Genomic DNA, 24379 nt, shown 5'->3' on the forward strand with positions numbered 1-24379 from the left:
AGATGGGTATTGATCAGAACCCGTCTTAGTATTGTAGAAGCAAGCTTCATAATGATGATTCAAGTATGAATCAAGTAGTTTTGATAATGACAAAAGGCCCAAAAGAATGACTTCAAGATTGAGTCAACAAGTTCAAGATTCATTAGAAGAAATCAAGAAGATTCAAGATAAGTTGATTTCAAGATTCAAGAGAAGATGAATTCAAGATTCAAGAGAAAAAATCAAGAAGACTTCACAAGGGAAGTATTGAAAAGGATTTTTCAAAAACCAAACATAGCACAATTTTGTTTTACAAAAGAGTTTTTTCAAAATTTTCTAAGTTATCAGAGTATTTACTCTCTGGTAATCGATTACCAGTTCCCTATAATCGATTACCAGTGGTAAAGTTTGATTTCAAAAGCTTTTAACTGAATTTGCAACGTTCCAAACGATTTTTAAAAGGTGTAATCGGTTACCAGTGTATCTGAACATTGAAATTCAAATTCAAGTGTGAAGAGTCACATCTTTTCATAAAATGCATTGTGTAATCGATTACATGATTATGGTAATCGATTACCAGTGACAAGTTTTGAATAAAAGATCAAGAGATGTAACTCTTGACATGATTTTATCAAGGTTATAACTCTTCCAATGGTTTTTTTGACCAGACATGAAGAGACTATAAAAGCAAGACCTTGACTTGCATTAAAAAAAAAATTTGAATAACTTCTTGAACAATTTTTTAGAAACCTTTAAACCTTTACAATTCTTTCCTACTCATCTTTCTTCTTCTTCTTCCTTTGCCAAAAAGCTTTCTAAGTTTCTTCTTCAAACCTTGTTCTTCTGCAAGTGAAAATTCTGTAGAAAACAAAAGTGTGCTATATCTTTTCATTCTCTTCTCCCTTTGCCAAAAAGAATTCAACAAGGACTAATTTCCTGAATTCTTTTTGTGTCTCTCTTCTCCCTTTTCCAAAAGAACAAAGGACTAATCGCCTGAATTCTTTTGTGTCTCCCTTCTCCCTTTCCAAGATTTTTTCTCTTGATTCTTTCCTTTCCCTTAAACAAAAGATTTCAAAGGACTAACCGCTTGAGATATCTTTTGTTTCCCCTAACAAAGATTCAAAGGACTAACCGCCTAAGAATTCTTTGTCTCAACACATTGGAGGGTACATCCTTTGTGGTACAAGTAGAGGGTACATCTACTTATGTTATTGTAACTGAGAACAAGAGAGGGTACGTCTCTTGTGGATCAGTTCAAGTGGAGGGTACATCCACTTGGTTGTTCAAAGAGAACAAGGGAGGGTACATCCCTTCTAGATCCTTGCTTGTAAAGGTTTTTACAAGGTTGAAAGAAATCTCAAGAACCGGTGGTTGTTTGGGGACTGGATGTAGGCACAGGTTGTTGCCAAACCAGTATAAATTTTTGTGTTTGTTTTCTTCTTCCCTACACTTTTTAATTTCCGTTGTGCACTTTAATTTTACGCTTTACTTTTGTGTAAGTCACATAACTTAGTAGTAAAGCCTAATTAAATCTAGTAACATTAAGAAGGATAAGTTTTAATTAGTCCAAGGTACATTAATAATTAATTCAACCCCTCCTTCTTAATTATTCTGAGGCCACTTGATCCAACAAGTATGTATGGCTTTCTACGACGATTATAGGACAAAACCGTCTTAGAATGTCATACATATTATGAAGGGTTTTGATCAATACCCGTCTTAGTACATAAATCATTCTAAGATGGTTGGTTGCATAACTGTCTTAGAATCGTTGACTTTCTAAGACGAGTGGGTAACCGTCGTAGTAGCATCATTGACCAATTATGACGACCGCTTTGTTTTTCCAGTAGTGTTTGCATCAGCATGTTTAGGCAAGTTGTGACACCCTCTACCCCTCACATATATATTAATAAAGGAATAAAAATTCAAATATTAATTAAAAGTATTTTTAAAACATTTTTAAATACAAGCTTTTCAAATGGGTAAAAGGCTCACATTCACTTTCTTCTACATCACATTCAAACTTGTCCAAATAAATAATAAAGTCATCTCGACTCAAAGAAAGTCATATAAGTCTCATACAATTAATATAGAACCTATATCCTAATGTCACATCCTATCAGAGCGTGGTGTTCCCGTGTCCTCTAGCATGAGGTTCTTCATAGTCATCCACCTATTCATCTGTTCCCCCGAACACAAAGTTCAAGATTATCACATGATCCAAGCACAAACAGCAAACCGGGAGTGAGTTATCACATTGCTAACTACTAGAGAGAAACAACACAACATATAGTAGCCAAATACAATTTACTTAGCATATCTCACATTATTTCATCACTTTGTCATTCATCAATCACACCTTTCAATCATCAATCATTATACACAGGAATCACACACTCCGATCAAGACATAATAACACATCAATTTCATAATAAACAATTAGCAAGCGTATGCGACAGTTATGCTAAGACTCAAGCCTATATGCAATGTGGTACCATGTCAGTGAAAAACCACCCTGGGGCGCTTAGGAGTACATAACAAGACACACCACACAATGGGTTTGTCAGGTCACTCTCACTAAGTAAGATCATAGGGAGACCAGTCAGGGTCACGATGTTTTGCGAGAATGCTCCAACCATATGGGATCAACATAGGCTTAAAGGAGCACTCAAACCCGGTGACCCCCAAGGCCTACACTCCGAAGAGTCCGTCAGGGCCTCTCCCTCATGATTCAGGTCCAACCCCTAAAATTATTTTAGCACACAGACTCTATCTATGAACTGTACAAAACACACGACTTCTCAATTGTTCTCAAAATAATTTTAACTCGTCGCCCTTTAAGGGTCTTATCATTAACTCGTCGCCCTTAAAGGGACTTAACATTAACTCGTCGCCCAAAAAGGGACTTAGCATCAACTCGTCGCCCTAAAAGGGACTTAACATCAACTCGTCGCCCTAAAAGGGACTTAGCATTAACTCGTCGCCCTTGAAGGGACTTATGATCGTGTGATTGTACAATTCATAATTCACAACTCAATGCACATATATATCTCAATCATATACATACTCAATTTATCACATACACTTAATCCCAATCACAATGGTATAATCTCAATTTAACATGTTATCACACCTCATGAATCATGTACACTTTACCTATGAACTATGCAATACACACATCTACTCAATTGTTTTCAAAATCATTTTAACTCGTTGGATTCCCACAGTGGATCCCATCACAATACTCGTCGCCCTTAAAGGGTCTTACAATTGTGTGATTGCACAGTTCATAGTTCACAACTCAATACACCCATCTCATCTCAATACACATGTATTTCATCATCCGTCACATGTTCAATTTATCACATACTCACAGTTTGAATCATCATTTCATAACCTCAACATAACAATTTATACAAAAGATTTCATCACAACATGGGGTGTAAAATCCCTGAAATAGTTTCTCACAATTATATCACAATCAATTAATCAAATTCATGGGTTAAACACAAAGACATCAAGAGCACTCAAGTTTATCAATCAATTCTCATCAGGACATCAATTGGTACATAGAACACAATAATATTATATTTATAATCATAAAGAGAAAATTATAATTCAATAAGCATCCCAAAATAAACCCAAATTTAGTTCTCTAAGGATCCCTACACATGTTCATTCTAATCCCCAATTGCGATAAACTCATCCCTTACCTTTAAGCGGGCTCACGTGTCTTCAGTCAGCGATAACAACATCTCTAACGGTTCCCAGAAATTCTTTCAATTATTCATCCGACTGCTCCGATAGAATTCCCAAACGTCAGAGAGACGGAGAAGAGATTGAAACCTCCACTTGTACTGTCTTCATACGATTCCTTTTTCTCCCTCCACGAATATTATATCGCAAATCCCAACGGTGGAAGTGTGCGGAATTGAATTTCAAACAACATATCCAAATTTCACAATAATCCAACGGTTAACGAAATCGGGATCGTAGTTTTACAGAGACAGTTTTGGGTTTCTGCGGGAAATTAAAATGCTACAATGCGAAGGGTTTTCCTCTAAGCTCAGATATGATTTTGAAATTCACAACGGTGAGAATGCTCGGAATTGTGTTGCGAACATGATACTCAAATTTCACAAAGATCCAACGGTGAACGGGTTTGAGATCGTCATTTTTCTGAGACTGGTTTGGTGGGCTGCGGGAAAAAGAAAGGGTTTTGAGAGGAGAAGGGGAAAAACGAAAATGAGACCAAAAGGAGGCAGCTGACTTAACATAACTATTTATACCTAGGGTACTCAGCCTATTATTTGCTCTATATTTATTTATTTATTTATTTATTTATTTACTAAAAAGCTTTTTAAATTTATTTACGAAAAATTGAGATATTACACAAGTCCCCATCATCCACCTTCATTCCCAAACACAGATTAAGTTAAAAAAAACAAAAAAAAAATAAATGCATTCCTACATTTCTCCCTTTGTGGGACAAGGCATTATTAGTTTTGTTGTGAGCTAACCCATACTAAATTTGAGTTTTGAAAAAACAAAGCGAACAGCCAAGACATTATTATTAATAATTATAATACCTTAGCGACAACAAATGAAACCCTTACCACATTGACCAGAGAAACAAGATTTGCAACTCCAATAAATCATCATACGTATGAAAAAGGCAGTGTAACAAAAATCATACCTTTAAAATAAAAATAAAAAACTCTTACAATTGCTCTGGAATCTACATTTAACAATTCACGGCATTACCTAGTTACACATACATAACAAGTGCTTATTGTTAGTTGTTATTCATGAGTTAGTTTAGTATTGAATACTTGCAAAGAAATAGCGTTTTACCTCCAATTTATGGTTCTTTTAGTAGGAATTGTACATATTATTTATATCGTCTGATTATATAGAGAAGAAACTCCAATTTTGTGAATTAATGTTGAATCCAACTTAGTTTAAGGCCAAAGAAGAGAATGTTCAAGCAGCTGATGACTCGCTCAGCGAGGCAAACCCTCTCAGCGAGTGGCATCCGCTTAGCGAGGCATCCAACTCGCTTAGCGGATGGGAAACCCTAGAAGACGATAAGTCAGAGATGTGCTCACCCAGTGCACAGCTAGCTCGCCCAACGAGGTCGTTGTCTCTTCTCGCGCTCAGCGCGCCCACTCTCGCTTAGCGACATGCTCGCTAAGTGAGCCTTCGGAAGTTGAAAGGTACAAAAGCCTTTAAAACACTGAAGTTGGCAAAAATAAACAACAACATGCAATAGGGAGCAATAGAGGTGCTTAGCTCAGGAAAATAAGAGGAGACATCCTCCATCATCTTCTTCCAATTTCTTTCACCAAAAATAGTTTCTTTCTTGTAGTTTTGAGTTTTTGCTTGTAATGGAAGGCTAAGATTCTTTGTTGGGGAGTTCTATTGAACAATCTTGATGTAATACTCTTACTATCTATTTAATGCTATTTTTTGTGTTCATTACTTCTATCTATGCTTATTTTACATGCTTGTGGCTTGATCACCTATTTGTATGTGTAGTTAGGCTTTTTAGTATTGGAAAATGCTTTAAAACCATAGAACTTGGTAGAGCAAGCTAGAAATCTATATGTCTAGGAATGGAGTGCAGTGATCTAGTTCATATTATGTTGTAGGCTTAATGCAACTCTTTTAGAACAAGTTTGTTGAGGGATCAATGGCGAAGTCTAAAGAGAGACAGGCTCATTCATGTGAGGAATCATGGTTTGAGTAGTTTCTCAGCATAAGAACACTAAGATAACGTTAAATAGAGAAAAATACCTTTTAAACATCAAGAGAAAGTCAGTAGAACACCCCAACGCTTTTAACTTGATATTTTTCACTCTTTATAGCTTTAGATATTTTGTTTATGTTCAAATAGATTTTCTAGTACAGAACTTAATACTTGTCTTATTTCAATCCATATAAGATTTTACATATTGAATGTACATGGTCTAAGTGAAACAAATTCCCTGAGGATATGATACTCGGTCTTACCGTTTTATACTACTTGTGCGAATCGGTACACTTGTGACTTCCGAACAAATTTTTGGCGCCGTTGCTGGGGAATTTCTTTCCACTTAGATAGTATAATTCAGTTTGGAAACATTCATTTTTTATTCTTTGATTAATTTTTGTGAATAGTTAGAATTCAATTTTTTCTTTTGACATGGTTAACTGCTGCTCTGTTTAGTTACTTCTTGTATGCGAGGTAATTCTTCACCAGGGCATTTAGCTCCACTAGATTTGGAGATTGAAGCTACTTGCAGGAAAAATAACACAAAAAGGAGGAGAAAATCTTTACAAGAGAGGATAGTACAGCCAAGTGCCGAGAGAACATGTTCATCCGAATCATCTTCAACATTTCCAGTAGACTTGAGGGAATCCGAAGTTGGTGCATCTGAAGCTAACATCATGGCAGACGAGCAAACACAGAGGTTACTCTTGAGGACTACTCTAACTCTACCGTGCCGCAATTTTTCACAAGTATTGCATGGATGGAAGTCCAAGCACACAACATTACATATCCACATTCCTTGATCCAGCTGATTCAAGGAAATTTATTTCATGGTCTACCCAATGAAGACCCTTATGCACATCTTGCAACATATATAGAAATTTGCAATACAGTGAAAATTGCAGGGGTGCCGAAAGATGCAATGAGGCTTAGTTTGTATTCATTCTCTTTGGCTGGAGAAGCAAAGATATGGTTGCATTCTTTCAAAGGAATAACTTGAAAACATGGGAAGAAGTAGTAGAAATATTTTTGAAGAAATACTTCCCTGAATCAAAGATAGCTGAAGGCAAGGTAGCAATTTCTTCATTCCATCAGTTTCCAGATGAGTCTTTGAGTGAAGCACTTGAACGACTCATGGATTTACAAAGCCTATTTAGTTGAATATTTTCATTGATGGTTTGAGACCACAGTCCAAGCAATTATTAGATGTTTCTGCTAGGGGAAAGATCAAGTTGAAAACTCCAGAAGAAGCAATGGAACTCATTGAGAATATGGATGCTAGTGATCGTGCTATTTTGCGTGATAGAAGTCATGTACCCACCAAGAGAAGCCTGTTAGAGCTTTCTTCGCAAGATGCAATGTTGGCCAAGAACAAGCTGCTAGTTAAGCAGCTGGAATCACTCACTGAGACACTCAGCAAGTTGCCAACACAATTACAAGCGGCTCAGCCTTCTCAGTTAGCAGTTATTCAGGTTGGAGGTTGTAGTATATGTGGAGGAGCTCATGAATCCAGCTGTTGAATACCCCAAGATGATGTTGTAAAAGAAGCTAATTACATGGGGAATCAAAACAGACAAGGATTCCATTCAAGCGGTTTTTCAAGTTACCAGCAAGGCGGAAATTTCAATCAAAATCTAGGGCAAGGATGGAGGTCACATCCAGGGAATCAGTTCAATAAAGACCAAGGAGGACCTTCCAACAGACCTCTGAATCAAGGGCCTAGCTTGTACGAGAGGACCACCAAGCAAGAAGAAACTTTGGCTTAATCCATGCAAGTTTCAATATCTAATCATAAAAGTACTGAGTCAGCCATCAAGAACCTGGAGATCCAAGTGGGACAACTAGCCAAGCAAATAGCTAGAAATTCTTTTGGCGGTTTTGGAGCTAATACTAAGAAAAATCCCACAGAAGAATGCAAGACTGTCATAACTAGAAGCAAGAGGGAGGCCATTGTGGAGGATGAGAGTAGGACTAGTGAGGCGAAGGAGTTAGAGGCTGAATGAGAAAAAGACAATGAGGGAGATCAGATGAAGGAGAGAAAAATAAATGAAGAGGAGGAAGAAAAAAAATGAGAAAAATGAAAAAAAAAAAGAGATAATGAGGAAGAGAAAAAGACTAAGAGTGAGTTAGCAAGAGAAAAGAAGAAGGAGGTTGTCCCAAGTATCAGAAAGGAAGCACCATATCCCTTGGTGTCGTCCAAAAAGGACAAGGAACGACACTTTGCTCGTTTCCTTGATATCTTCAAGAAATTGGAGATAACTATTCCATTTGGAGAAGCCTTGCAACAGATGCCACTCTACTCCAAGTTTCTCAAAGATTTGCTGACCAAGAAGGGAAAATATATCCACAGTGATAATATTGTGGTGGAAGGAAATTGTAGTGTTGTTATCCAGAGGATCCTTCCACCAAAGTATAAGGATCCAGGGAGTGTTACTATCCCTTGCTCAATTGGTGTTGTGTCAGTTGGAAAAGCCCTTATTGACTTAGGGGCTAGCATTAATCTGATGCCCCTATCCATGTGTAGAAGGATTGGAGAGCTAGAAATCTTACCAACAAGAATGACATTGCAGCTGGCAGATCACTCAATCACAAGTCCATATGGTGTAGTGGAGGATGTGTTGGTCAAAGTGTGTCAATTCACTTTCCCTGCAAATTTTGTGATAATGGACATTGAAAAGGACGTTGAAATTCCACTGATTTTAGGCCGTCCATTCATGTTAATAGCCAATTGTGTGGTTGATATGGGGAAAAGTAATCTAGAGATGAGTGTGGATGACCAGAAGGTTACCTTCAAATTGTTTGATACAATGAAACAATTAATTAACCGAAATGTCTGTTCCAAGATAGAGAGGATTGAGAACGAGACAACTCAGATTGCCAAAGAAAAGGTTTTGCAAGACTCTTAGAGGTATCATACGTCAAGCTAGTGATGTTAAAGAAGCGCTTACTAAGAGGCAACCCAGCTTTTTCTTAATTTTCTTAATCATTTTTCTATCATCATTGCATGTAATTAGTTTTTGACTTATTTATGATTGCTAGAGTATGATATTAAGCATGTTTTGTATGATAGAGGAGTTGGCCAAAAGCTTCTCTGAAGCATTGGATGAGGAAAGAACTTAGAAAAAAAAATTTAGTCATCCAACTCGCTTAGCGCGCCTCATGCGCTAAGCGAGACATACTCTATGCGCTAAGCAAGTAACATCTCTCGCTAAGCACGCCAACCCCAACCATTGGCTGATGGAGTCTCGCTAAGCGAGACAGTCACGTTAAGCCCAAAAACCTCTCTGGAATTGCATTTAATGGAATAGGGCTAAGCAAGTCACCTCGTTGAGTGTGACGTAGTCTCTCGCTAAGTGTGCCTGTGCGCTAAGCGCAAAAGGCTCTCTGCCTAGACATTCATGGCAATTGGGCTAAGCGGGTCATCCCGCTAAGCCCAAAACCTTCTCTGGAATGGCATAGCGCTAAACGAGACCATCTCGCTAAGAACAACCCCACTACTACATCATGAGGCATTTAATCCGCTAAGCGAGCCATGTCCCGCTTAGCAGAAGTTGCAGACCAATCAGAGCTGCATAACTCACTAAGCGTGCACCTGAGCGCTAAGCCCAAAAACCTCTCAAGTTTCTTATTTTTCAAATTGGGCTAAGCGAGTTGGTCTCACTAAATGCATGAGTTTAAATCCTGAAAATTCAAATGTCATTGAGTGCTCGCTTAGCGAGTCACTCGCGCTTAGCAAGTAGATCGAAACTGCCAAAAATAAAACATAACTGCCTTAGGCAATTACCTTTTGCACAAAACTATAACTCCCCACACACTTCATTGGCAATCATTCGCATCTTCGCTCTGTGCTTCCATTTGCTTTTCTACTTCTTGCCTTCATTCACTTCAACTTCTCTACAATCCAAGTAAGTTTTTTAATCTTTTGTCATTTTGATTTTTTTTGAACCCTAGGGTAGAAGACATTTTAATTTCTCTGTGGGTTTGATTTATTGTTGCTTCGTGTTTACATTTTTAGTTAGTATGTCGTTAGGGCTTTAGTTTAGTGTATAATATAGGTTGATTGCAGGGTTGTGCCTCAAGCTTCCTATGCCTAAAAGTGGCTAGGGAGTTGAGGCTTCGAAGCTCCAATTTTTTCTGGAAATTTCAATGCACTCGCTAAGCGAGCCTGCTCCCTTAGCGAGTTCATCCTTTTTGGATGAATTTTTGGGTTTTCTTATGAACACGCTAAGCAGGCCCTGTCCCGCTAAGTGAGTTCATCATTTCTGTTTGAATTTATGCATCTTTGTATGAACTCGCTAAGCCACTGCACTACGGCTTAGCGAACCTTTAAATTTAAAGTTTTTGATTTCTGAATTCATATGAACTCGCTAAGCCGGCATGTCATGCTTAGCGAGTAAACTTAGTTAGGTCTGTGTCATAGAGGCTTTTGGTATTTTGGTTGCGGCTAAGCAAGCCACGCTCGCTAAGCCACCATGCCTCTAAGTGAGAATAAGCCTGGGCTAAGCGAGTCTGTCTCGCTAAGCCCAAGGCAATTTAGCTTTGTAGACTTTTGTTCATGCGCTAAGTGAGTCGTGCTCGCTAAGTGTAATTTCTTCTCAATTTTTTAATAGGGCTTAGCGAGCCTGTCTCGCTAAGCCATTAATGTTGCAGTAGTCGAGTCCCGCTAAGCACTCACTGGTGCTAAGCCTATTTAGTGTGTCGTGCTAAGCGATCCATGCTCGCTAAGTGTAATTAGCTCTCTGTTGGAGAATAAGGCTTAGCGAGCCATGCTCGCTTAGCCACTGTGTTGTTTTAGCTAAGCGAGGGGGTCTCGCTTAGCCAGAGTCTTTATTTTCCTGTTGTCGCACTAAGCACGCCTTGCGTGCTAAGCGCATGATGTTAATTGTTAAAGGCGCGCTAAGCGAGCTTGTCTCACTAAGCGCCCAGTTCTTTTTCCAGGTTTATTTTTCTGTTATCACTCTTCAATAAAACCTGTTTAACTTCCTTTCTTTTGCTTGTTTTGGTGCAAATGACTTCCAGGAAGAGACGTGCACCCACCTCCCGACCTCAAGAGCCATATGATACAACAAGATTTGTATCTGAGGTTATGTGGGAGAGGTACGAGCAGAATGTCCACTCCAGAAACATCTTCCCCGAAAGGAATATGGACCTCTACGTGACCCAGTATGACGAGTTCCGAAAGGAGCTCGAGAGGAGGAGGTGGCACAAGGCCTTGACCAGGCAGCCTGATAACCGCATTGGCGTGGCCCTGGTCAAGGAATTTTACACAAACTTATATGATCCTGAAGACAAATCCTCGAGGCAGGTCAGAGTGCGGGGGAAACTTATTAAATTTGATGCTGAGACCCTTAATGCATTCTTGGAGACCCCGATGGTTTTGGAGCCAGGGGAGAGATACTCCACATATTCCAGGTTCTGCCATTCACATCCAGACCCACAGGAGCTTGCATCCAAGCTCTGCATTCCAAGGCAAGGGTTTGTTCTGAACATTGAGGGAGCGCCTTGGAAGCTTTTGAGGAAGGACCTTACCACACTGGCCCAGACCTGGAGTGTACTATCATACTCCAACCTCGCCCCCACATCTAATACGTTTGGTCTTAACATGGACAGGGCAAGGTTGGTATACGGACTTGTCATGAAGATGGACATGGACGTGGGCTCGATAATCTCTGGTCAGATCTCACAAATGGTCTAGTCCAACTCTTCTAGGCTCGGATTCCCATCACTTATCACTGCTCTATGCATCGCCCGAGGAGTTGACCCAGATTCACTAACTTTTGAGTCTCTAAGCCCCGCCATAAATTTGGCTTATATCTGGAAGAATTGCTGGAACCCGGATGATCCCACGATCACTTTTCTAGGGACCCGCAAGGCTCAGGCTCGGGGACCTTCTGACGCTTCTACATCCATTCTTGCTCCCACTCCAGCACCAACATCAGCACATGCACCTCCCCCAGCTCCTCCAGCTACGACAACACCCTTCGGGCCCTCCGCTTCTACCATGCACGCGATCGTGCCGATGCTGCAAAGCCTCCACCATGGCTTATGCCTGGTGATGCAGAGCATTCATGATTTGGCTCAGCATCGACCCATCATTAGCATGGAAGATTTCTTGGCCCAGATGGCCTGGCCAAGAGTCCAGCCTTCTCCCGTGGAGGGAGGTGAGGCTCCTAAAGCCCAGGAGTCGGAGGCGACACTAGAGGACATGCCTGCCGCCATACCCATGGAAGTCACTGAGAAGGGAGATGGCGCTGCGGACACAGATATGATAGCAATGCAGGGCACCTAGGATCCTTGGCCTACTCCAGCACAGGACACCACTCCGATGCCAGCTCAGGATGCCCCCACTACACCTCAAGATGACCCAGCACCAGCACAGGAGGAGTGACGACAGGATTCCATTTATTTTTATGCTATTTAGACAGTTTTTCAGTTTTAGTTTAGTTTTATTTATTTACTTAGCACATGTTACAACTTTTTAAACAGTTTACTAGGTTTTGAATTATGCACAATGGTTTTTGAAACATCTTTTGGTTTTAATTTATGGTGTTTGTTGATTGGTTTGAATTGGATTGGTTGCATGAATTGAGTGAATTGCGATGCTAGATCACATGCCTTGAATAAGTATGTGGTAGTTAGAAGAGAAAGAACATGAACTTAGGGGTGTGAGTGAAAATGTTAGTTTGTTTGACAGGTAAATAGTGAAGGTAATCATTGGTTATAACCCAGTGAGATGTGTGAATCTAAATTGTGGGAGAACGACTAGCATCAAGTACTGATTTATGCATGAATCTCTGAATACTGAATGAATGCATGAGTTGGAAATGATAAAGGCCATGATTGATTGATTTAGCCACTTAACCAAATAGGCGTACCTTGTTCATGAATGATTAAACCCTTGCACCCATGTTGAGCTTGAATTTGATTGAATGAGTCTGAACCCTAAGCCTAATTGAAATTATAATCTCCATCTACCTTTCCTTAGGTAATAGGAGAGCATTATGGTTCAAGACAAATTTGTCCCAAATTTGGGGGAATGTGTTGGGTGATTTTGATTGCAGGAAGGAAAGCAACAACCATAGAAAACTTGATAAAGCAGTAAGCATAAACTGCTAAAATAAAAAAATTAAAAAAGAGAGAGAAAAGATGAAAAATTTAGAATAATTGAAGTTTTGTGTGTTGTTGCTTGAGCTGAATGTCTTTTAGGCTTGTGACATATCAATAAAAGCTAGGAATTAAAGTAAAAAGGTGATCTAAGGATGAATGCTCTCCTACAACCTAAGTTTTGCATCCTAGAAAAACCATGAATTGTTTGTAGCCCAACCTCATTACAAGTCATGAAAGTCCTTCAGATTCATTTTGTGTGTTTGTGATTATATGGAATGAGATGAAATGCAAAAGTTGAGACTTGTGTTGGTTGTTGATTTGAGAAATTACCTTAAACACTTGTGCTTATGAGAGAAACAGTGGTTGTGAGGATTAAGCTTCATGAACCTTCCTTGATACCTGTCTTGCTTGCTAGCTTATTTCATTTGTGCTACTTGATGAACATGTTCATATCTTTGAAATATTGCATATGTTTGTGAAAGGTTGTTGGTTGAAGCATTGCTAGTTGTCTCTGTTCATGTGATTGAATCATGTGAAACAAACACAATTATGGCTAACCCCTGTGATTTTTGTCACTTGAGGACAAGTAAGTTGTTATTTCTTTGCTTGAGGACAAGCAAAATTGTAAATTTGGGGGAGTTTGTTAGTTGCTATTCATGAGTTAGTTTAGTATTGAATACTTGCAAAGAAATAGTGTTTTACCTCCAATTTATGGTTCTTTTGTAGGAGTTGTACATATTTTTTTTATCGTGTGATTATATAGAGTAGAAACTCCAGATTTGGGAATTAATGTTGAATCCAACTCAACTTCAGGCCAAAGAAGAGAAGGTTCAAGCAGCTGATGACTCACTCAGCGAGGCAGACCCGCTCAGCGAGTGGCATCCGCTTAGCGAGGCATCCAGCTCGATTAGCGGATGGGAAACCCTAGAAGAGGATAAGTCAGAGATGTGCTTGCCCAGCACGCAGCTAGCCCGCCTAGTGAGGTCATTGTCTCTTCTCACGCTCAGCGCGTCCACTCTCGCTTAGCGAGACATGCTCGCTAAGGGAGCCTTCAAAAGCTGAAAGGTCCAAGAGCCTTTAAAACACTGAAGTTGGCAAAAATAAACAACAACAAGCAGTAGAGAGACAAGTTAGGGAGCAATAGAGATGCTTAGCTCAGGAAAATAGAGAGACTTAGGATTTAGAGGTTGGAAGAGACATCCTCCATCATCTTCTTCCAATTTCTTTCACCAAAAACATTTTCTTTCTTGTAGTTTTGAGTTTTTGCTTGTAATGGAAGGCTAAGCTTCTTTCTTGGGGAGTTCTACTAAACAATCTTGATGTAATACTCTTACTATCTATTTAATGCTATTTTTCTGTGTTCATTGCTTCTATCTATGTTTATTTTACATGCTTGTGGCTTGATCACCCATTTGTATGTGTAGTTAGGCTTTTTAATATTGAAAAATGCTTTAAAACCTTAGAATTTGGTAGAGCAAGCTAGAAATCTGTATGTCTAGGAATGGAGTGCAGTGATCTAGTTCATATTATGTTGTAGGCTTAATGCAACTCTTTTAGAACAAGTTTGTTGAGGGATCAAGGATGAAGTCTAAAGAGAGTTAGGCTCATTCATCTGAGGAATCATGGTTTGAGTAGTTTCTCAGCATAAGAACACTAAGATAACATTAAATAAAGAAAAATACCTTTTAAACATCAAGAGAAAGCCAGTAGAATGCCCCAATGCTCTTAACTTGATAGTTTTCGCTCTTTATAGCTTTAGATATTTTGTTTATGTTCAAATAGATTTTCTAGTACAGAACTTAATATTTGTCTTATTTCGATCCGTATAAGTGTTTACATACTAAATGTATATGGTATAGGTGAAACAACTTCCCTGAGGATACGATACTCGGTCTTACCGTTTTATACTACTTGTGCGAATCGATACACTTGTCGACTTCCGAACACTTATGCTTGACCAACGTGTGGATAAAATAAAAACAAGCTTGCAGCAATGTATTGATAGATTCACGAAAGATAAGGTTGCAAAAAAATACCTGGGTAAGGTGGCGAGGTGTCACGGTCGCGCGTTGTCACAGGAGCTGCAGATGCTGAGATAGAGTCGTGAACACGAACCTTAAACGGAGAAAAAGAGAGCGCGAGGAAAATAGGGCTCGCGTTCTAATATTTTTAATGGTACATTCAACATCGTTTTTCAATACAAAACCGATGTTAACCAAGCGATGTAAACATTAACATCGATTTTTTTGGAAAAAACCGATGTTAACTCATCAGATGTTAACATCGGTTTTGAAGAAAACTAATGTTAACGAACTTACGTTAACATCGATTTTTTAAAAACCGATATTAACGAGCTTACGTTAACATTGATTTTCTTCAAGACCGATGTCAACTAATGCACATTATTTACAATTATGTCACTGCATTTATGTTAACATGAATTTTACCAAAAACCGATGTTAATCTGATAATGTTAAATCTAAATCTACATTTTCTGATAGTGACCCTTACATAAATTAATTAAATACTTCAAATAACAAAACTAAGTATTTAATTAAATATCCAATTGCTTTCAAGTTGGATCTAGAGTTACACATGGTACACGAAACTCCATCAGGACAAACTGCAAACTGCGGTGATTGGAATATTACCAGATCCTTTCTTATCATTGGTAAATTAATTAAATATGTCACATTTTTTTATATATGTTTGTTATCATTGAATACTAAATTTCTTAAATGTACATGCATCTTTTTTAGTTAACAAACCACTTAGAGGCCACTTCTAATAGTACGGAAGCAGAAAGAGTAGTGGGTGTAATGGATCCAAGGCTGGTTAAAATAGGCACAAGCACAACTGTATTACAAATATATTGGTTTCGCTCACTACTCCTCCATGCAATGCACTGAGGATATTGCTTGGACCATGCTTAAAGAGGTTTTGTTAGCTAACTTCACTTTGCATGATATATCAATTTAGCGGTATTTGGAATATTTATGTTGCAATATTCCTTTTTTATTATTTTCGTTGATATTTTATAGTTTGAACACCTGTGTAATTGATTAGGTGAAATCCGTTTCAAACGAGCAAATCAGATTGCTTCAAGATGTCATTCATGATGTAAGTTACATAGTTTTTCATATATCTCACATGACTAAAGGTTGATGATGCAAACCAAGAATTTATAATAGTAGAGAGAAAGAGAGAGGAGTAGTCAATTTGTAGGGAAAAAATGTTTGTTTAATCTCTCTTAAAAATGTTACTTTCTAAAATAGTTGTCTAAAGATCTGATGTGAACCTGAGTAGGAGCGGATCGTTTGATACAGGCTACGAAGGTTTGGATGACGCCACTTCCGGTGAAGGAAGATAAGTCAGGGTAGACGCCACTTCCGGTGAAGGAAGATAAGTCTGGGTAGACGCCACTTCCGGTGAAGGAAGATAAGTCAGGGTAGACGCCACAAGGATTACCTTGATAAGTCTGATATTGGGTCAACAAGGAACCCAGAGAGAAACTCTCACCCAATTTTATGAAAATGCCAAAAGTTTTTTTATTCAAAACAAAAACCAATACTTATAGTGTAGCTGAACAAAAAGATAAAAATAAACATGGGCCTTCTAAACAGTTTGGGCCAAAATTACAATTATAATTAAAAACATATTTAACTTGGGCCTTCAAATTAGTTTGGGCCTTTAGCAACAATTAATTGTCTTGATAGTGTCTCTGCCTCTGGGCCTTCATCCTTCTCCACTTAGGCCTTCATCCTTCTCCACTTGGGCCTTCATCCTTCTCCACTCGGGGGCTTTGTCCTTCTCCACTTAGGCTTTCGTCCTTCTCCACTTGGGCCTTTAGCCTGTATTTGGCCAGTTTCATGATTCTCATCATTCCCTCCTTCTTGGAAAACATTTGTCCTCAAATGTCCAAGATTATCACCAGGTTCAAGTACCACTTCCTTCCTTTTCTTGTTGGCTTGCTTAGTATAACTTTCATTCTTCTTTGCAATTTGCACCTTCACTTGGTCATACAATCTTTTCACATACTCAACTTTGACTTGTGCATCCTTATGCTGAGTCTCTTGGGGCTTGCTGTTGTAAGTTGGCTTGTTAGGCAATGAAGCTTCTAGAAGGAGATCAACTTGATGTTCTATGCTTCTTGAAGGTGGCAGTCCATGAGGAATCTCCTTGGAAAAGACATCTTTAAATTCCTGCAATAAGGGTTGAACACTAGGAGAAACATAAATAGTTAACTGATTAGAATTATCACTCTCTCTCTTTTGTGTATCACTCTTTTCCTCGGGTGTATCACTCTTCTTTTTCATATTCCTTTGTGGAGCCTCACTATTTTCTTTCTCTTGTTCTCTCTTTTCTCTCATTCTGATTTGGTCATCACACACTTCTCTAGGGGATAGAGGTTTAAGAGTAAACGAGGAAGATTTGACTATTCGTCTGTAGGACTCTTCTTTGTTACGGTTCAACAAACGTTGCATTTGTGTAGTCCACGCGTCCAGAAATAAGCGCTGAGATTCGTCCAGTTGATGATATACACCACCATTGTCACCAGCTCTTGCCATGATTAAGGAACAAAGAATTTTGCAGTAAATTAAAAAAAATAAAAATTCAGGACCTCACCACACTCTACTCACGTGTTTCTCTCTTTAATGGTAGTTCACTCGTGTTTGATGCTCTCAATATAGGCTTTTGTGTGATGTTTTCACTCTTGCCTTTTACCACTCACTCCCTCTTAAGTTCCTGGATGGATCGAATTAGACACACAAGGTAATATAAAATAAAAGGAAAGACAATATAATTATCAGAGTAACAGATTTGATTTAGGATAACAACTTGGACTTGATTTGGATAGCAGATTGGATTTGATTTGGATAACAGATTAGATTTGGATAACAAATCTGATTTGGATAAAAAATTTGATTTGATTTGATTTGGATAATAGATCAGATTTGGATAACAAATTAGATTTAATTTGGATAACAGATATGATAACAAATAAGATAACAGATAGGATAACAGATAAGATAACAGATATGACAAGTAAACTTCAAATGCTCATAACTTTTGTTACGGTTGTCCGTTTGAGGCCCACTATATATCAAAACGCTCAGAATTCAGAGGAGAATCTAGATAAGGGGATTTGTTCCACGATTTTCTTTAAAAAAAACACCTCTAAATGCCTCAATTTCGTGTTCAAAGATCAAACACCCACTTTTTTTTTTCCAAAATTTTTGCAACTTTTTTTTTTGACACAAAGTGTGAAAGACACAAGAAACAAGAACAAGAACGAAACAAGAACGCAAATAACATAACACAAGACGCAAACAAGAACGAAACAAGATGTAAACAAAAACGCAAATAACAGAACACAAGACGCAAACAAGAACGAAACAAGGCGTAAACAAAAACGCAAATAACAGAACAAGGACAAAACACGAACCTGGACAAATTACAAAGAAAATAATAGGATAGGATAGAACCTGTATCAAGAGCCGAAGCTCTGATACCAGATGATGTGAATCTTACGGGGCGGATCGTTTGATACAGGCTACGAAGGTTTGGATGACGCCACTTCCAGTGAAGGAAGATAAGTCATGGTAGACGCCACTTCCAGTGAAGGAAGATAAGTCTGGGTAGACGCCACTTCCGGTTAAGGAAGATAAGTCTGGGTAGACGCCACTTCCAATGAAGGAAGATAAGTCTGGGTAGACGCCACAAGGATTACCTTGATAAGTCTGATGATTGGGTCAACAAGGAACCCAGAGAGAAACTCTCACCCAATTTTATGAAAATGCCAAAAGTTTTTTTATTCAAAACAAAAACCAATACTTATAGTGTAGCTGAACAAAAAGATAAAAATAAACATGGGCCTTCTAAACAGTTTGGGCCAAAATTACAATTATAATTAAAAACATATTTAACTTGGGCCTTCAAATTAGTTTGGGCCTTTAGCAACAATTAATTGTCTTGATAGTGTCTCTGCCTCTGGGCCTTCATCCTTCTCCACTTAGGCCTTCATCCTTCTCCACTTGGGCCTTCATCCTTCTCCACTCGGGGGCTTTGTCCTTCTCCACTTAGGCTTTCGTCCTTCTCCACTTGGGCCTTTAGCCTGTATTTGGCCAGTTTCATGATTCTCATCAAGATCATCTTATAGTGTACACTTTTTAAGATGGTTGTCTAAAAATCGTCTTAGAATGTATACTTTTTAAGATAATTTTTTTAAAAATATGTGCTTAATTTTTCAATTTTTTACATTTTTAAAATAAAAAAAATATTCTAAAACAATTTCTGTGAAAATCAATGTAAAAAACTATTTTTTAAGATGATTTAACAATTATCATAAAAAATGTTGACTTTCCATGAAAATAAATTCAAAAATAATTTAAAATCATCTTCAAAAGTGTAAAAAAACCAACTTTAAAAACCGTTTTTTAACGGTGAAACACACTCAAAAAGGAAGGAGTGATGTGATTAGATAAATCGTGGCTATACTGGAGGTTGCTACTAGATTGTAAAAATAAAGCATCCTAGTTATATAATTTTCAAAAATCTAATAAAAAGGATTGTTGCAACTAAAAACTATCACTATGTTTAAATTAATTATTTTTAAGATTTAAAACACTAACAATATTTATATCAAATTAATGGATGAACTATTTGTTGCAAATTTAATAGACAAAAATACAAACTTTAAAAGATAAAAGACCAATATAAGAGTTACTAAAACATAAACAATCAAAAAGATATTTTACTCTTTATCTAAAAAGGAAGGTAATTGAATTTAAGATACAAGTAATATATTCCTGTATAAATATAGGTGGCAATGACGAGACAATATTGTAGAGGTTTTTTTTTCTTTTTCATTTTATCGGTTTTCCTCCCAGAAAACAGTGCAATGCACGAATTGCATTTTTGTTTCTCAAAATTGATCGAGTTCTAACTCTTGTTGATGTACACAATGGTGGAGGGGAGAAGAAAGACCACAAAATCTTTTTATACGGTAAGTTAAATTATAATTTTGATTTTTTTAAAATTTTAAATTTATGACATTTTTAAATTAAGATATTTATTCTTGTTGTTATAGAATAAGTAATCTTAATCTTTTTGTCAGTTACTAGTTGATCATCTAAAGTCAAGAATTTACTTTGATGTAACATATTAATAATTACATGATACTTGATAAAAGATTAAATAAAGTAAAAAATAAAAAAATCTTAGTAAAAGTTGAACTAATAATCTTTTATTCAAAGATACAGGGTCATAAACGACTAAGACATTTGTTATATTTAGTTAATTTTTTTAAACATTATTTTTTATATATCATTAAAAAAAATTATTAATTTTTTCAAATTATAAAAAAATTAAATTAAAAAATATTTAATTTATAAATATTTTTAATTTAATTTTATATTATTTTATATATTTTTACTTTGAATAGTTTACGTATTTTATTTTGATTTATTCAATTTATTATTAAATTTCATTAATTAATATATAAATTATTTACGTAAATTATTTTGTAAATTGATTTAATATACAAATTGTTTTTACTCTAATTATATAAATCAATATAATTATATCAATCTGTATGTAAATTATACAAATTACATAAAAACTAAAATAAATTTTTTTATTCTAATTATATAAATTAATAGTATTTAATATTTATTTTTTTAGAAATCTTACATGCTATTATTTTCATTTTAACTATAAAAAATTGTTTAATAAATAAATTTTTAATACCAATTATATAAAGCTAGCAAATTACATAAATTAATATGTTAATTATTAATATAAATTATTTGCGTAATTCATAAAAATTATGTAAACTTATTTATATATGTATATATAATAAAAAATTATTTTTATTTGAAAAAGTAATAAATTATTAATTTTATAATTTTATAGATTTTTTAAATATTATTTTAAATTTATGTAATTTTTATAAATTACATAAAAAGATTTTTTAAATAATGTATATATTGGTTTATGTAATTTTTTTCAAATTAAAGTAAAATAAAATTTTTAGAGATGATAATTTATTAATATATATTGAAATAAAATTTTAAATAATAAAAATAAATACATGTATAATTATATATTAAATATTTTATTTAATTTATAAATTTTATAATTCAAAAAAATTAATAATTCTTGACTAATAATACATATAAAATAATTTGTATAAAAATAATTAAACAAAACAAGTATTTTAGTGATTTATTACATTGTCTTTTATTAAATAAAAAATTATAAGTTCAACTGCTACTAGGTGCTTTTTTCCCCTAATTTTCTTTTAAAATTAATAAACAAAAAGAAAAATGGATGAAAGGAAAAATCGTTATTATTAGTGATTATGAATTGAGATGTTGATGTGTTTATCCTATATGTTGTGATTAAAAATTAAAAAAAAAATACAAACAGGATGCTACTAACGTTGGTGATGATGGTGGTTTTGCTCATAATATCCAGGTTCCTACCTGCTACTTTTGGTTTTAGTGACCTATGATTTTCTTGCTTGCATTTAGCTGAGTTATTTATGTTATTTGTCAAAGCACCCAGCTTTTCTCTTCAACACTTCGCCATTCAAAGGTAACCAACCACCCACACGCACACTCTCTTATTCTCTATCTTTTTCTCTTTCTTGAATTTGTACTCTTTCTGAGTAGACCATTCGTTTCAAGGTATTTTCATTCTGTTAAGGATGCTTTGTCTTGGTGTACGGATCTTGATTCGAGCTGCATTACTTCTTTAATCATTGTGGAACCAATTCACAATCTTTTATGGTTTCGAACAAAATCAGGAATGTTAAAAAAGATGAGGCCCTTAATTGAGTATCATGATATAACATTAGGCGATTCTTATGCACTGTTGTTTGATTGTTATTATCTTATGAATGTAGATCTGGTGTTTGAAGAACAGGTATGAGCAAGATGTCCACTCCCTCATGTAAGTAATCCTTGCTTTAAGGATGCATTTGTTTTAGCTTTGAAAAAGCAATTTTGCGATGGTGGTTTTTTAGAACCTGTTATTTAATATCTACTATATCATATTTAACAATGTTTAATATATAGCTCATAAAAATCTGTGAAATTAACAAATTTCTTCAGTTTAACTGTGTACATGATTTATCTAGGCTGCACCCATCAACGGAAAGTAATCCTTTAATAACAACAACGTCAAATCATGCTTTTGTGTTTTGATAATTCAAAAGAAGAAAAGAAACGGTACCCAAAACTCTAAAACAAAAGAAGGTCTACCAAATCTTTCTTGCTTGTTGTAACTCCAAAATTGAAAACAAATTCTTAGAGAAGTTTAACTATAGATTTTCTTAGTCATTTTAATGTAGATTACTCATTTCTGAACTTATAACAATTGAACTCTAGGCTTCATTTATTTATTTTTTTATAAATATTTAAATAGTCTTTATAACAAAGACATATGATTCAAGTTGTAGTTGCTGCGATGCACGAACAAGAGAAAGTTGTATTATGTTAATATTTATATAGCTAGCCATTTAACTAGGAGGAAGGCAATTAAGGATGATTTTGAAGGCAAACATTTGAATTAACATGACTTGATTTGTAGAGAAATGCAGACTTTCAAAACTTGTCACTATTTACATTTGTGAAGATAGTGTGTAAGTTCAAGGACCATGACACCACCATTCTCGATTAGTCATATATTTCTAAAAATTTACTTAGTTTTATATATTTTGGCTATTTTACTTTATAAATTTCTATGGTTTTCACAGAATTTTTAATTACAATCTTATAATTTAAAATAAAAATGCTTTAAATATGTTTTTAATTTTAAAAATATGATGCCTTTTCAATCTAGTACTTATCTATATTTATTTATTTAGTCTAAAACGATAAAAAAAAAATCATGGGCTTTTAATTCCTAATAAGTAGCTATTGGTGCATGATCATACATGGAATTATATTAGTTTTGAAAAGAAAGGCCATTTATCTTTAATTCAGCCCATTTTGCAAGTTATATATGTTGTTGCTTAGTATGTTTCATTTCTTTTTTCAGTTGAATTTTTGATTTATTGTGTGCAAATCACAGTTTTCTTGGAGTTGAGGTCGGTTAAAATCTCTGTTTTATTTTTATTTTTTTTGTCTGTTAGCAAATACGTACCGCTTCATTATTTAATTGGAGTCATTTCTATGGGAAACTTCTTTGAAAGCTTAAATTAAATTAAGTAAATAGCATTGACACTATGGTGCATGTATGACATTATACATTTCGGTGATTATGAAGCGAGGCTGATATGTGAATTTGGTTGCAGCTTTCAACATAAACTGGGAGATTGCTTCTTAATTTCTTGTATATCTGCAACTTTGCTTATTCTGCAAATAATCGCCTTTACTTTCATTGCACAGAATACTCCCGTTAGTGCGGGTTTCTATACCTCATTGAAATATGCAAATGAGTGTGTAGTATAGAATTGTATAACCACAATCATTTTCGAGATTAATTTCACTAGCTTGTATTTAATGTTGGGTAGATGAATTACTTAGTTCATATATGTAAGTAGGTGTTTTAATATGTAAAAGTACATTTTCCTGAACATTTAACATCTTGTCATCATAATTTAATTTGCAGATCTAAAAATGAGAAAATTGGGGGTCATGGCAAGTTCACCTCCTATACCCCGGCATGCATGCCCCACCACGACAGCCTCTTCATTTGAAATAATAATTTTTCTTTAACGATTACATGTAGGCATGCATATGCTATTTAGACATGGTTTTACACTATTTGTAGCTTGAAAATCGATGTGTTTTCTGTGTTTGGCGGTGTTTATTTGCAGTAGCTAGCTAGTCGCTCATGCTTGCATTTTTAAAAAAGAAAAAAGAAAGAAACTATAATAGATAGCGCTTTCTAAAACAAGCGCTATTTATGTTTTAATAGAATCTAGTCGCTCATGCTTGAACTTATAGACAACACCTTTAGCAAAGATATCGCATGCAAGCATGCTTTTCAAAAGCGCTATCTATTTCGAAAAAGAAGCGCAATCTACGACCTTTTTTGGCATAGTATAATTAGAAGAGATTTTGTGACTCAAAGTTCAAGTTGATGCAAAAGCTACTTTTAATTGCTTCAATTGGACTAGTCCAAAATTAAAAATCATGTTTCTAACATTCACCCAAACATCTCGATAAATACAAAAATCGTGTTACTCATTCAAAACTCAAATTTGAAGTTCCAAATATGTCTTTAAAAAAGGAGTGGTGTGGTCAAATGAACCTTGACAGTGGAAGCTGCTACTAGATTGTAAAAATGAAGCTTTTTAGGGTTTATAATTTTCAAAATCTAATAAAAAGGATTGTGATTATTAAAAATTGTTGCTATATTTTAATTAATTATTTCAAAATTTAAAACCCCAACAACATTAATATCAAATTAACGGATGAACTATTTGTTACAAATTAAATGAACAAAAATGCAAATTTTAAAAAATAAAGGACCAAAGCAAGAGTTACTAAAAACATAAAGAATTAAAAAGATATTGTAGCTTTTATATAA

At 35.6% G+C, this 24379-nt stretch overlaps 1 protein-coding gene across 1 annotated transcript; it reads left to right on the plus strand.

Moving 5' to 3' along the window:
* Nucleotides 1–8019: 8019 nt before the first annotated feature.
* LOC114410585 lies at nucleotides 8020–8637 on the plus strand. Its single transcript, XM_028374551.1, has one exon. The coding sequence runs from the start codon at nucleotides 8020–8022 to the stop codon at nucleotides 8635–8637; it is 618 nt and encodes a 205-aa protein (XP_028230352.1).
* Nucleotides 8638–24379: the final 15742 nt, after the last annotated feature.

The sequence above is a fragment of the Glycine soja genome, chromosome 4 (genome assembly GCF_004193775.1).
Source record: "Glycine soja cultivar W05 chromosome 4, ASM419377v2, whole genome shotgun sequence".
NCBI classification, from domain to species: domain Eukaryota; kingdom Viridiplantae; phylum Streptophyta; class Magnoliopsida; order Fabales; family Fabaceae; genus Glycine; species Glycine soja.

What these genes read in the sequence shown, in the direction of transcription:
- LOC114410585 (XM_028374551.1), top strand. Translation starts at nt 8,020, where the DNA reads ATGCCACTCTACTCCAAGTTTCTCAAAGATTTGCTGACCAAGAAGGGA.